General features: G+C 43.2%; 2 protein-coding genes across 2 annotated transcripts in view; both read right to left on the bottom strand.

The window, feature by feature from the left end:
• Positions 1 to 3,369, bottom strand: part of Cul1 (cullin 1) — a 22,083-nt gene extending 18,714 nt beyond the window's left edge. The window contains exon 1 of the mRNA XM_080274156.1: positions 3,134 to 3,369. The gene's annotated coding sequence lies outside the window, so the exon portion shown is untranslated. The remainder of the gene's footprint in view (positions 1 to 3,133) is intronic.
• Positions 1,752 to 16,107, bottom strand: LOC145402176 (uncharacterized). The gene is made up of 10 exons (XM_080274293.1): positions 13,861 to 16,107; positions 12,908 to 13,031; positions 12,651 to 12,729; positions 11,372 to 11,538; positions 10,766 to 10,909; positions 9,718 to 9,847; positions 8,303 to 9,001; positions 6,545 to 6,654; positions 2,585 to 2,589; positions 1,752 to 1,955 (listed from the first exon to the last, which is right to left on the bottom strand). Exons 1-10 carry the CDS (start codon positions 16,105 to 16,107, stop codon positions 1,752 to 1,754), a joined length of 3,909 nt encoding a protein of 1,302 aa, XP_080130419.1.

Here is a 16,107-nt window from a genome sequence, read left to right as displayed (position 1 = left end):
ACATCACTGTACTGAAAGAGTTAATCTCAGACAATCCCCTTCACTGCTCTAAATACGAGGTTTCCATCATGAGTGTATACCTAGCCTCAATGATCACTACTTACCTATTGCAACATTTAATTATACTTGGGGAGATTATGTAAATGGAGGAGTATTAGCTGTGTTGCATAATTACTGTCTTTGTTTGTCTCTCATTTTAACTGTATTGTACTTATCCATGTAACTCTCTCTCTCTCTCTCTTCCCTGACTTACACCCTTCAGGCCAATGACACCTTTTTCCATTTCTTCTTACTATTTCCTACTGATTAAATGTAACTCATGGTAGACTTTCTCAGCTGGGGAGATTTGATACAGGCTTCACTTCCAAATGCCTCCCCCAAACTGTATAATTTAGATAGCAGAAATAATAATTTAAAAAAAAAAATTACAGTACCGGGTACATAACTAAACTGAAAGTGATGGTGTTGATTTTATCCAACTTTTCCTGTTTGAAAAGCTTCTCCTGAGCCAAATAAAGCTGTCTGGAAGAAGCATGAAGAAACTGTAAATGAACCTGTCTGGAACCATAAATGAACCTGTCTGAAACAATAATCTTCTTCCTCCTCCGCAGTTTTGCCCATGTTTATATGGGGTTGCTGTTTCTGACTAGTTGTCTCTATTCTCCTCTGTGTCCAAATGCATCCCCTGCTACGGTATATTCTTCTCCCTCATATCTCGCTGTATACAGTCCATCCACCGTCTCCTCGGCCGACCCCTTCTCCATCTACCCTCCACTTCCATGCCCATCACTCTTCTACCCACATAGTCCTCATTCCTTTTCATTACACGTCCGTACCAATGTAGTCGCCCTCCTGCACCTTCTTTGAGATTTCCACAACCTTAATCGTTCCCCTAATTCTCTCATTCCTGATCTTATCCATTCTCGTGACCCCGGCCATCCATCTCAGCATCCGCAACTACGCCACCTCCAGCTTTCTCTCCTGAGACTTCTTTATGGGTCAGGTTTCTGAACTGTTTATCATTGGAGGCCTTACCACCATATTATATACTTTTCCTTTCACTCTTGCACTGATTTCCTATCACACAGCTAACACTCCTGACATATCCCTCCAGTTTCTCCATCTTGCCTGTACCCGGTTTTCTATGGTTAATTTATGCATCCAGTCCGCCGTCAGCTATTATATTTGAGCCCAAATACCGGTACTTGAATGTCCCAACTCTTTTCAACTTTTCTCCTTGCAAACTCACATCTCCCAGTACTTCTTCTCCAATAAAGCATAGATAATCCGTCTTTCTCCTACTAATTTTAAGTCCTCTATCCCCCATTTTCTTTCTCCATGCCTCCAACTTCCATTCTACTCCCTCCCTGGTGGTATCTATCAGCACAATATCATCTGCAAACAACATAACCCATGGAGCCTCTTCAGTGATGCCTCTCCCCAAAACATCCCTTAACAAATCAAAGATACAGGGACTCAACAAGGATCCCTGATGTAGCCCAACTTTTACTGGAAACGTCTCTGTCACACCAACACTACTTCTGACCTGAGTTCTCACCCGGCCATACATATCATTAACCAGTCGCACATACTTTTCTGAAATGCCCTTCTCCCCTATACATCTCCATAGCTACATCCTGCCTTGGCACAGTACCATACGCTATTTCCAAGTCTACAAAAATCATATGCAACTTTCTCTGTTTCTCTCCATATTTTTCATGGATCTGAAGCACTGCAAAGATGACACCTGTTTATTCTTTTCCTGGCATCAATCCGAACTGTTGTTCATCAGTCTCTGTTTCCTCCTTTAACCTTTTCTCTATTGTTCTCTCCCATATTTTCACTGAGTGTGACATCTGCTTTATACCCTGACAGTTCCCACAATCCCGGATGTCACCTTTTTCCTTATAGGTCAGTACTATCACACTTTCTTGCCATGCTTCTGGTATTTTCTCCTGATCATATACCTTCTGCATTAAATCTATTAGTACATCTACTCCATCTTCTCCCAAACTTTTCCATGCCTCTGCTGGTACTATACTGTACATTTTTCATCTGGTCCTGCTGCCTTCCCATGTTTCACCTTTTTCAGTGCTGCTTTGACTTCCTCTCTACTAATCTCAGGTGTTTCCCTCTCACTTGGCATCCCATCTCCAAAACACTCCTCTCGTTTTCCTCGTTCAGTACCAGGTAACTTCTCAAAATACCCTTTCCACCTTCCTTTCATGCCCTCCTCTGTACGGTACCGTACTTAAAAAACAATGTATATGGACCAAGCTGTGATATTATGGAATACCACTAGCTCCTTTACACAATATTCAGTAACCCAAATATCAAAATAAAAGTTTTAAAAGTTCACTTAAAATCTTGGAAAACTCCCATTTATGAAAGAAAATTGTACCAGATATTTCCCCCTAACAAAACAAAACTTGCTCATCACAGTCATAAATTTAAAAGAGTTCCAGAAATGCCACTGAGAATACCCCCTTAATTTCAGGATACCATGTCACCCGGCACTGAAATAACTGACAGATGTGGGAGCAATGAAGGAAAACTATTGCAATGAAACTTAATCTGTCATTACCTCTCCTAAAAATGAACCAAAAGATGTAGAAATGTGGGATTTTGACTTATCAATTTTATCTCATCAATTTTACATGCATACAGAGCTTAACAGAAACTACCATAACCTCAGCTGGGTTAGTTACAAAAGGTGAGTTGGGTTTGATGGGTTAGTTTAGTTAGGACAGGATGGTTAGGCTAGGTTAGGACAGAAACAAACCACATGAATAATCTTGACCATCTGAAACCGAAAATTAATGGCCTATCCCAGCTGTGAAAGCAAATTCTTCAATCCTAATATATATTTTGGCTGAATCTGGCTGTCAAAAATGAGTTAAACCATAATGAACATTCCTACGATAAATTTTCTGTATGTGAGAGAGAATTCCCAATACTTCTGTCACCTAAATGTAACAAAACGTACAAGGAAATTATAAAACCTTCAAATATAAGAACAGTTTCCATGGATTTAGCAATCAACGAAGGTTTGGAGTCATACGTTCTCCAAAACTCCTTCCGTGAAATCCAAAAACCTATAAACCAGCCCATCACCTGATATCACCATCATTACCTTATTTCGGAAACTCCTCTTGGATTTTAACGGATTTTTCTCTCGCTTGTGGAGCTGAAAATAAGTAAATATTAGGAGGTTCTGGCACTTCCTCAATCCTTCTTCTCTTCTCTCTCTTTTCCTCTTCTTATTCCTCACTTCAGTTCTTTTCCGCCATTATAACAAACTCCCCAGTCGTCCGTTAGACCTGCATGGACCTCATTTAACAGCGCTGCTGGGCCTCATTTTCCGTAATATTGAGGCAAAACCGTACACCTTTCTTCAGCACCAAGGTAAAACAATCTCCATGGAGGACGAACAGGCAGTGGGGAGAATCAGGAAATAAAATCATAAACATTATATTTTTCTCAATTTTTGGCTTGCATTTGGATGATTTTGGGTCTATGTAATTTCCATGAGATTGTTTTCAATGTTATTTATGAACTTGGTTTCTTATTAGTTACAAAAAAGAAATATTTACCACACTTCCCAACTACCTGTGCACTTAAGAAACGATAAGACTTTTTGTTTATGTGATTTAATATTAATTTTTGCAGAGATAACTCATGTACTTAATCTCGTGCGTTAATATATCGACTTTAATTATTTAGAATTTTGTCAAGTGTAATGTATAAGTGAAAAACAAGAGGGGCTGCCATGCCCTTACTTTGTTCAATTCGGCCGCGCGCGCCATGTTTAAAAGTTATCTAATTTCCGCTGGATTTCCTCACTTCCTTCCTCTTCTGTCTTTCTTTCCATCATTTTTTCCTTTTCCTTCTGCCTTCGGGTGACTTTACATTCCCTCTTCTGTCTCTTTCCTTCATTCTTTCCTCTTCCTTCTGCCTATGGGTGACTATACTGGGTGATAAGCCAAATGGTTTCCTGTACCTACTACGCTGGGTGGTAACCATATAAGCAAATAATGGCGCCTGGTGGTTTAGTGGGTAATTAAGGCGCTCCATTCGGACTGTGCCTGTGCAGGTTTGTATCCAAGGGTGGTTGGGGGTTTTTGCTCACGTAATGCCACTCAGGGATGAGTGAGGCTGGTCACTCTCATCTTAAATATCAAGACCAATTTGCCTAGCTCCGGGCTCCTACGCTCCTCATGGGACAAAATAAGATTGGATGATGGATGGATGGATGGATTGTTATTATTGTTGTTGTTGTTATTTATGAATAATTTAATTTACTGTTAGTGAAAGTCATAGCCTGAATCCTCTTCAAATTTTTGGAACGGCAACTATAGTGGGAATTTTTATCCTATTTAAAATGTTAGCATACCGGTTTGATTTTTTATAGACTAATTTAGATTTATGCATACGCCCGTCCCACAGCACTTCTTCGTGACTACTTCCATTATTGAAGTGCTACTCTCTTGATGTAATCCAGGCATTCTCTCTCTCTCTCTCTCTCTCTCTCTCTCTCTCTCTCTCTCTTTCTGCATGTGGAGTTCCTTAGCCGGCTTAAACCAGTATCTTAAAAGCTATACTCTCTCTCTCTCTCTCTCTCTCTCTCTCTCTCTCTCCCAGGCTAAGGAAAAAACCCTACGCAAAATAATACAACCTTTATTGATCATACAGAAAATACAATAACAGAACGATACATAAAAATACAGCCATTGTACTGAGAGTCATACATATACAACCTCTTTTAAGCTTATTAGATAGATAGATAGATAGGTAATAAAGATAGATGGATGGATGGATAGATAGATACATAGATAGATTGGTTGATTGGTAGATAGATAGATACGTAGGTAGGTAGGTAGATAGATGGGTAGGCAGATTGACTGATAGAGGTAGATAGATAGATAGACAGACAGATAGATGGACAGATAGACAGGTAGATAGATTGAGACAGACAGACAGACAGAGAGAGAGAGAGAGAGAGAGAGAGAGAGATGGATGGATGGATGGATAGACCGACTGCTTGATTGACTGATAGACAGAGGTAGATAAACAGATAGATAGAAATGGATAGATAGATAGATAGACTGATTGACTAATAGACAGACAGACAGATAGATATTAGGTTTAGGGATCGTCAGGTTACAACAAATGTGGTATAATAATAATCATCATCATCATCATCATCATCACCGCCACCACCACCATCATCATCATCATCATCATCATCACCACCACTACCATCACCATCATCATCATCACCACCATCATCATCATCATCACCACCATCATCAACATCATCATCATCACCACTGCCACCACCACCACCACCATCATCATCGTAGGAGTTTCGGGGCTGCTTGTGCGAGAGGCGGTTGGGTTATCATAAATCTCCATCAACACATTTATTTATTTATGTCTATTTATATATCAATTTATCTTTATTTACTTATATGTTTATTATTCATTTATTTATTTATTTTCATATTTATTTATTTATATATATTTCTCATGACCTCTCAGTAAATTTAAAAAGTTCCCCCTAAAAAGAAAAACAAAGATTCAAAATTACTAACGTATTTTCAAACCGTATAAAAAAATCGCCGCCATTTTGAAGGCTGGCGCAGATTTCAAGACATTTTTCTCCCTAATTCAAAAAATAACAAAAAAAGGCTAATAATTTTCTGGATGTAAATAAAAGACAGTAATTTTCTCCCTATTAAATAAAGAAAAAAGAGACAGTAACAATTTTCTCCCTATTGAATAAAGAAAATCAAGACAGCAACAATTTTCTCCCTATTAAATAAAGAAAAAGAAAAAAGACTAGCAATTTTTCTCCCCCAAAAAAATAAACAAAAAGAAAAAAATTGCCATATACAACTGCTACATTTGAGATTTGAATTTCCTCTATCTGTCAGCCATCTTTCGAAAAATATATATATATGAATTTTATGAATGGCATATATCTGTCCGCCATTTTTGACACAGGAGAGAGAATTTTGAACTATGGCTAAAAATCAATTGTCGAAATAAAATAAAAAAAATTAATATGAAGTTTATGAGTGAAGTAACTGAAATCATCCACTTATAATCTAAATATAAATACTTAAATTATGTACACAACGCTAGGAAAATTCTTAAGTGAGGAAGCTCTCCAACACACTTTCCTAAGCGATTTATTTTCTTGTTTACACCTTACTGTCCTATTCTGTGTTATATAAATCCTTCCAGCATCGCCATATTCTGCATATATAACGTTCAGAAGGATATTAACCAGCCATATCCAAAAATAAATCGCTATGGAAGAGGTGTTAGGGAGCTACGAGAAAATGTGGTTATGGATTTACTAACGATAGAATGGACTTTGAGGTCGATAGGTCAGAAATTCGACTCACAAATTCGAGTATAAGTTGGTAGGCGAAGGATGGTACGCTAAATCCACGAACACAAGCATTAGGGAGTACAAGATAAGTCGGTGGTGAGATGGTGTTAGGGGTGTATAAAGAGAGAGATGAGTTTCCCTTACCATAAAATCCACCAAATGTTATAAGGAGTTCTGTATATTCTTTTGCATGGACGGTGGGTGCTGGTGCATTTTGGGTGACGGGTGCTGGTGGTGCTGGTGTGGTGTGCTGACTTTAAGAGACAACAGCAGCATTTGAAATTACGTTGATTATCAGTATTGCTGAGAGAGAGAGAGAGAGAGAGAGAACATCATAACTTACTTTTAACAATTCCTTTCCTTGTGACTTTATTTCTTATCTCGTCGCCTCATTAGCTAGTAAAACCTAACCAGATGGAGACAACTGTACAATGAAAGAAAGAAAAAATAAAGAGAGAAAATTAAAGAGAAGACAAGAAAGAAAAAAAGAGAGAGAAAGAAAAAGATGATGAAAGAGAGCCAAGAAAAAAAGTGAAAAAGAAAAAAGAAAAAACTATTATTTCTATGGTTGGTACAGAACCGTAGATGTGTATTCTCGTCAGTTCAGGAAGCTCCCTAACACCTTTTCCTAAGCGATTTATGTTGCTTATTACACCTTACTGCCCTCTTCTGCGTTACATAAATCCCTCCAGTATCGCTATTCGCAACATAAGGTACGGAAAGGTTATTGGCCACCTATAACCAAAAATAAATCGCTAAGGAGGAGGTGCTAGGGAGCTTCCTTACCTGACGAAAATAGGGGCTAAGGATTTTGAAGTTTCCCGCGCTTTCTTTCCCGCCCAAAACACATTCATAGTCGCTATAATTATTTACATATGGCATCAATCCCTGCAAGTCACTATGGCAACTCATTGATTATAATATTTACAAACTATATATTTACAAGAATCCCAATTTTCACGTCTAAATAAGGCCATATAAACTCACATCTGGAAAAAGCGAGGTGATGTTAGCGCAGATGTGAACTTGATATATTCTTTTCACTTAAACTTGGCCTAAAATTACCGTCTCTATCTTGAATGCTGAGTTGTGTGATTCGATTAACACAAAAATATAATGCTGGTCACGAAGAAGTGCTATGGGAAAGATGTGGAGATGCAGAATTGCCAAGGAGCTACGTGAAATTGAAAAAGAGAAAATCTGGACCAAGTTAAAATGAAAGGGGTTCCGTGACACAGCCGCCAGTCAGTAGGATATGGTTATTATGTACAGAGTTACCTTCTGCTGTGTTTGGTTGGTTGAGGGTAATGCTATAATAATAATAATAATAATAATGTCATCATTATCATCATAAGAAGTCATCATCATCATCATCATAGTAATAATAGTCATAATCATCATCATCCAAACCTCCTTTCCCAGTCTAAGGTGGGGTAAGGTGTGGTAAAGAAAAAAAAATCAGTGAGATACCAAAGTTCGCCCAACTGAATAATAACAATAATAATAATAATAATAGCAGCAGCAGTAGTAGTAGTAGTAGTACCGGTAATAGCAGTAGTGGTAGTAGCAGCAGTTATAGTAGTAGTAGTAGTAGTACCGGTAATAGTAGCAGTGGTAGTAGCAGCAGTTATAGTAGTAGTAGTAGTCGTATCAGTATTAGTTGCAGCAGCAGCAGCTGCAGTAGTAGTAGCACTAGTAGTGGAAGTATTTCTCACGTGCAAACAGTATAACAATTGCTATTTCCATAGTGTAATGAAAACGCTTATAGAGAGCAAGAATAAGACGAGAAGCACATCAAGGTGTTACTTTGATGATTTCTAAGTCTTTCCAACCAAACACAGCATCCGGCATGAACAAACAAACAATTAAACAAAAAAGAATCATCATCCATCTTCTAGTCACGCATCTGAGGTGGTTTCGACAGCGTCTTCTGTGTCAGATCGCAGCACAGCGAGGTCATCGAAGGCCTCCTCCTCGTGGACGCTGGGCAGGGAGGGTACGATGGGTGCCAGCGAGGACTTGCGCCGCCCCCCTGCACCGGCGCCTACCTCAGTATCCAGTTCGTATCCCTCAAACTCGGATGACTGGGATGATACCGAGCTGCGGCGGTTATCCACTTGGCTGACGGAGTGTGCCAGGTTCGGATGAGATGAGCCACGGCCGAAGACTGAATCTGCACGGGAATCATTAGACTGTGAGCTTCTGATGGAGGAAAGCTGGGTTATGGTGGTAGCAATGGACAAATTTCTGCGCCCGTGGCCGGTCCGTACCTCAGAGTTTTCGCTAGCGGTGCCGCCAACTGAAGACGGGCCGTTGATGGTGGAGCGCCCCACGTCTGTTGAAGACCTCACATTCTTGGCCAGGGAGAGGAAGCCCATCTTGTTGAGCCAGCGGGAGAGCTTGAGCCTGTTCTCCGGGGTCAGGACCAGGATGAAGAAGATGCCGACGCCTCTAAGGGCATTGACGCTGGAGGGCACGTACCACAAATAGTCGTACCAGGACTCCGAAGGCTTCACCCCGTACTGGGCGATGACGAAGCTCAGCACCTCCAGCAGCCACGTCCCCCCAGACCAGATGACCAACTTGACCGATTCAGACCACCTGTGCGGAAGTGGACAGAAAATTAGTAAGACCATAGACCAGGAAAATACACAACTTAATATAGAAGGAAGATCGTAAATGACACTCCCACCAGACCAGATGACCAGACCACCTGTGTGTGTGTGTGTGTGTGTGTGTGTGTGTGTGTGTGTGGAAAGGAAATTGGTATGCAAGAAAGAAGGAATCAAAGGCAGCAAACCATGAAGCAAGAAAATATACATCTTAATATAGAGGTCTGTCTCTCGCAACCCTACCTTCGACGTTCACATTCCTCACCTTCCGCACCCACTTGTCATCCCCCATCCTCTCCATATGCTCACACCGTCTCAATCTACCCCTCCTCATCACCACACCAATATGTTCCAGTCCCATCCTTCCTCTCAACTCTTCAATTATAATCCTAACCCCACCCCCCAGGCCTCGCATTCAAGGACACACTACATATCTATCTAATCATTCTCATTTCTCTACGTTTGAGCCTACGAACATACACTTTATCTAGTCTCGGATTGAGTTGTTCGGTTATTGACACTGAACCAAGCAGAATGCGGGAGCTATGAAATTTGGTTTTGTAGGTACAAACATCTAGACTTGTTGCTAATGTCGGCCAGTGAAGCAGCGACACATCCAGAATATTTGTTCCATACATCATATACAACAATAATCTGCTAGGAGGACATTTGCCCAGAGAGAGAGAGAGAGAGAGAGAGACTTACATGTTCCGCGTCTGGTGAGTTCGCATGCCCGAGTTGTGTGGTGCCGAGCCGTTCTGTGGCCCGGTGCTGCTGGTGCCTCTCTCGCCGACCTTCGTGCTCTCCTGACTCTGGACCTCACTCACCTCTACCTCTGGCGGAAGAAAGTCGTCATTAGTAGGTGACTCTAGGTGGCAGGTGACTCTCTAGGTTTGCGATTCTAGGTGCCGGGTGACTCTCAAAGTGGTGAGTGACTAGGTTTTCGTCTCTAGGTGGTAGGTGTATTTAAGTGATCAACATTATGTCCCGCTAAATGAACCTCACACCCATTCACTCACCATTCAAGCCATAGGAATCCTGGCTCTACCTGATACATACAGTTGCAAAGTATGAAACTGGGACAATATGTAGCAGAGGTCTGGCATTTTGTACACCCGACAACTTTGACAAAATCACATGTTTGTTGGTGGCACTGACATGAATGAACAGAGGTGTCAAATAACAGCTGAAATGGTCAATAACTGTGATGCATGAAGGTTGGAGTTTGTAGCTACACTTCTACTTCACACACACACACACACACACACACACACACACACACACACACACACACACTGTCCCAGATTCAAGTGTGACGAACTGTACACCTGTCTGCATGTAGCTTCATAATTACCTATCAGACGTTATCAATTCGACCACTATCATGTTCAAAAACACCTGTCATTCACTCCTCCCCACAAATTTCATCCAACTGCTGATCTATATTGAAGTATTACAGATTTAACAGCCACAACACGAGCCTAATTCCAGGGTTCAGCCCGGTATAAAAGCCTCAGATTTCCATTTTGTAGGATTAAAGTTGTGCTGCCAGAATCCTACATGGAAATAATGACAGATTTAATGGATAAGCTACATGCGTAATTCCAGAGTTCCTCCACAATAATTCCAGCAAAAACTCTTTAGGTAGTTCATTTATGTATTTATTTATCTGTGTATATGTTCACTTATTATTTATTTATTTATCTCTTTATTTATTTAAGGGAGAAGAGACATAAGAGGCCAGACATCTCACCCGAGGGGCGGCTCTTGGCTGGTCCCTTCTCTAGCCGACGCAGTTTGGCAGAGCGGACGTATCGAGCGGCAAGCAGCAGTCCCGTGTTGGCCAGCAGCGTGATCAGCATCGGCACATACAGGTACAGCAGCTTGGCGTCCGGATCTGTAACAGCAAAATAAGGGATATAATTCTGCTGTAAGATGATCAAGAGAAGGTAAAATTGGCGCCATGTTTCTCCCTCTGCAACCACCATACTACGGGGATAGGCTTGGTGTACCTGATGGCTTTCTTTGGGCTTTAAGCAGGCGTCAGAAATAGCTAGCTTTCCTTCCTTATTTCACACATTTCTCCATCCTTCTTCCTTCATGATTTTTCTCCCTCATTCCTTCACCTCCTATGAACACTCAGCCGGGAAGAAGTTTTTATAAATCAACTTTCATTCATCCACGTACAGTACATCCATGATCCCTCTTACCTCCACAGTTAGTTCTTTATGCTCATAGAGGACTAGAAACGGAAAAAATACTCTAAAACCAAAATTTCCTTCCTTATTTCAAACATATATCCATCCATCTTCCCTACTAACCTTTCTCCCTCAACCCTCCACCTCCCACGCCCACTCACCCGAGAAAAAACAGGTATAAACGCCGACTCTGGGCGTCTTAACCCCGCACGGGAGGTTTTGGCGGTTGGTGTCGAGGATGAGGGCAAGGAGGGTGACGAAGAGAGGCACGCCCCAGGCCCAGGCAGAGTGGTAGAGATAACGACGCCCTTCTGATATCGATACACGCCTGATAAAACAAATAAATGAATGAATACATAGATGAATAACAGAATAAGTGAATACAAGATGATACCGATACACGCCTGATAAGTAAAAATAAATTAATAACTGAAAGAAAAAAGAAATTAGATGAGAAGGAAGGTAATTTGTGATGAATGTTGATAAATACTAATGATGATGAAATATTATTATAAAGAGGGTTGATGCTTGTGATAAATCATGATAAAGACTTTTGGTAGATGATAAAGGTTATTAACTATGACAGTCCTTCTATCTACTGCCAAACGCCTTAATCCCAAAAGGGGTGGCCACAGACAAATCGCCTCCACGTCGCCCTGTCCCCTGCCATTTCACTGCCCTGCTCCCAGTTCACACCCCACTCTCTCATATACCTCTCCACTCCATCCCGCCAGCTCATCCTTGGCCTCCCCATCCCTCTCTTCCCCTCCACCTCACTCACATACACTCTCCTCGTCAGTCTTTCACTATGACAGATTATACTAAAAGATGTTAGTAGATCATTTAGTGAATTATTAGCTATTAACTATGATATATATATATATATATATATATATATATATATATATATATATATATATATATATATATATACTGTATATATATATATAAGAGAAGATGAACAGAGGAATTAAAAACAAATTAAATAAAGGAGAAAATCCCGACACCAGACTACAGGAACTTGGTAAAACTGACTCTACCGACATCACCATCAGATTTTTTTTTACTGATGAAAAGAGGAAGGGATTAATCCCCGAGCTAGACCTCATCAGATCATATAGCCCTGCTAGGGTTACAGGAGAGCGCTACCCCTCCCAGCACAGCAGCCACCAGGCGGGGCGCGAACTCGCAACCTCACGATTACGAGCCCAACACCCTACCACCGAGCTACCGCACTCCCCTGAAAAGAGGAAGGAAAAACACACAAAAAAAAAAAAAAAAAAATCCATATACCAGACTATAGGAACTTTGAAAAATTGACTCTACTGGCATCACCATCAACTTTTTTTTTAACTGAAGATGAGAAGAAGGAAAAACAAAAAAGAAAAAAAGAAAATAAAATCCCTACACCAGACGCAGGATCTCCAACACGATACTCACAGCGTCAGCAGGAGAGACTCTAAGCAGATGGAGGTGTTCCACTGAAAGGCAGCCAGCAGGAAGAAGATGAGCAGGTAGGCTGGAAGGGGGGAGGTATCATCATTATCATCATCATCAACAGCGTCATCAACAACATCATCATTATCCTCCTTCTCCTTATCATCATCAACATCAACATCATCATCATCGTTATTATTACTGTTATTATTATTATCATCATCATCATCATCATCATCATCAAAATCTCTCCCACCTACCCATGGCGTGACACTCGACATTTTCCTGCGTCACCTCCACCTTCATGTTGACGGCCAGCAGGAGGAACCCCACCAGGTAGGACAGTACGTAGCTCAGGAGGATGCGCCCTGCCAGTGTGTTCACCTGGGGGCGTGGCAGGGGGCGTTAGGGGGCGTGATAAATGGCGTGGTAGGGCTTGGGGATATTGGAAGGGGCGTGGTAAGGCGTGGGGATAGTGACGTGAGCGTGGTAGGGCGTGTGGATAGTGGTATGAAAGTGGTAGGGCGTGGGGCTAGTGGGAAGGGCGTGGTAAGGCGAGGATGTAGTGGTGTGAGTGTGGTTGGGCGTGTGGTATGAACGTGGTAGGGCGTGGTAGGGTCGTAGTAGGGGCGTGGTAGGCCGTGGAAGGGCGTGAGAATAGTGGTGTAAGTGTGGTAAGGGCGTGGGTATAATTGTATGAGAGTGGTAAGGGCGTGGTAGGGAGGGTGGAAAGGAATTCAGAGTTAAAGGGAGAAATGACTGGGAGCCGCAAAAAGGAGTGGAAAGGTAGGTGGGGTGAGTGAAAGGGGTGTTGGGTGGAGGTGCATGTGGAGGGAGATGGTGGAGAGAGTTACAGCAAGGTACAAGGACAGGGGAGGGATGTGAGAGGCAGTGGGGGAGTTTTAGGAGAGGAGAGGCAGGAGTGTGCAGGTGGTGCAAGGTGTGTCCGTTAATTCACTAATGGAACTACTATCATTACTACTACTACTACTATTATTACTACTACCACTACAACTATTACTACTGCTACTACGATTTCCACTACTGCAACATCCAATTTTTCTGCTTTTATCGCTACAGCTGCATTTTCTTACTACTACTACTACTACTACTACCACCACTACTACTATTGCTGCTGCTGCTGCTGCTACTACTACTACTACTACTACTACTCCTACTGCTACTACTACTACTTTTACTCCTCTAACCTTACCTTTTTGACAGTGACAAGTCCTCTCCTGACCCTGGTTGAGATGAGAGAGAATGCCGTGGCTACGAGGGCAGTGCAGGACAGCCCCAGCAGCACCGCCGTCAGCCCAAACTTCTCCGTGTGGACATCCGCTCCCACCCAGCGTTCCGGACACACAAGGATGCTGGGCCGGACGTCGGAACCGTTAACAGCGTACTCGATGCAGTACGCTCCCCTTTTGTATGATCGACGGGACAGGATGCATCGGCCATCTGTGCTTATCACCTCGACGGCCTGATTCTCCGCCAGTAGAGCATAGTCGTCGTTTGAGTCCGGGTCCAGGTAGTACTGATGGTAGCCGTTCGGGTTTGAGCACTCCGGGAAGGATGTGTAGGTCAGCTTGGTTACGTTCGCGGCTTGCATCTGCGACTCCCTCTCCAGAATCAGCCCCTTGTCATCTGGAACACAGGACTTGGTGGCCATATTGAAGTAGTAGCGGTGAGGGCAGCACTTGCCGATGCTGCCACTCTCTGACGGATGCGAAGACAGGGCCACGTGAACCAGCTCTTCCAGTTCGCTGTGGCACATGACGGCTACAGTGTGAATGGAGTCCTCAGGATCGAGGTAATCATCGACACAGTAGTGCATGGTGTCTGTGCTGTCTGTCCGTGTATCAACAGATAGATAACCCGTTTTGCTAATCCACCAGCGTAAGTCCTCATCGTCTGGGGTAATCCACTCCTGCACACACAGCTCGCCTCCGTTTTCAGTTGGGAATCCATATTGTGGCTCCAGAACCTCAAGAAGTTGGATCATGCGAGCTGATAGGTACTGACCATTGCTTGGGGTGCATCCACTTTCACTCAGTATTTCATTCTGTGGGCAACATTTGTGGAAGGAATCTACTGGACAAACTGAGGCCACTGGAGTTTGTGAAGTGTCTCCCTCAGCCCACAAGTTTTCCAGACAGTACAGTTTAGGCGGGTAACAGTGGCCAGTATGAAACTCACACAGCTGACCACTGGAATCCAAAAATGCATCATCTGGTTCAACAATCTTGGGTTTTCCTCCATCACATACCAGTCGCCCTGAGTCGATCTGGATCGAGGCAACCAGCGGGTCCGTCCTGAAGAAGTTGCGGACAAGAGTCTCAGGGTCGGTGAAGTTTTCTGGACTTGGGCGACAGTCCCCACGTGCGTGGTCGAAGTACTCGTCAAGGTCACAACATTTTCGTGCCGTAACCTCACTCGGCCACATCTGACACCACGCCGAGACCAGGACGCCATTTTGAAGTTGATCACCAGCTTGTGCAGCCAGCTCCAGACAGTAGTGGTTGTGGTCGTATATGTCCTGGATAATGTGGTCCACCAGCTGGCCAGCCTCAGTGATGGAGTGGGTGTCGTAGTTGGCCTCACTTATACTAGGCAGCATCCCCGTCCCTGGACACTCCTGGAGCCGCCCTGGGACGTAATGGAGGCCTTGTGGAGTGCCTGGAGTCTGCAGCATCCCCGCCACGACATCCCCAAACCCTGTGTCAATGTCAACATCCTCACACTGCTGGGTCAACAGGCTGAAAAACTGATGTGTCTCACAACACTTCCTCACAGGGACTTTCGACTCCCCGTTTGGTTCATCTGTAAGTGGATGGCCGAGGGAGTCCGTCTCTACCTCTGCACTCCCTGGAACTTTGGTATTTAAAACATAGGCAGTTCCGTCATCCAAGAGCTTTCTCTCCTCTCGGGTTGTCGAGTTTGAATCATTTTCCGATACTGGAACGGGGTCTTGAGTCTGGTTCAACCCCTGCTTTGGTGTGTCATGTATAGTAACACTGCTGGACGTGTTTGTGGCACCTCCGCCGTCGAGGGTTGCATTGTTAGAGGTCTCTGTAGTATTTAGAGTTCCATTTTCCACCACAGTTTCCCCTTCGGCATCAGTAGATTCTGTCGCTTCTCCATTCGAATCGGTTTCATTGTTTGGCGAGTGAACCGATTGAGTGTGCTCTTGGGGTTCGCTGTGGGTGTCATCTTGCAAGGGTACTTCTTGGGCCGATACATGAGTGGGGAGAACTCTATTATCTTTCGAGTCACCCTGGATTACATTCCCAGCACCAGTGTCAACGTGTGCTTCAGCAGCGGGTGACTCTGAGGCCGAGGAGGAGGAGGAGGAGGAGAGGAGAGAGAAGCTGTTTTCGACGGATGCTGGGACGGAGCTGACGAAGGGGGTGAGGGAGGCGAGGAAGAGAAGAGACAAGTGCACAGGGAAGAGATGCAT

This window comes from Coenobita brevimanus, chromosome 57, assembly GCF_032717465.1.
Source record: "Coenobita brevimanus isolate Jiangsu-jjx chromosome 57, ASM3271746v2, whole genome shotgun sequence".
Classification (NCBI taxonomy): domain Eukaryota; kingdom Metazoa; phylum Arthropoda; class Malacostraca; order Decapoda; family Coenobitidae; genus Coenobita; species Coenobita brevimanus.
Note: the sequence above shows the minus strand (reverse complement) of the source record. Positions and strands in the feature narration are given on the sequence as shown.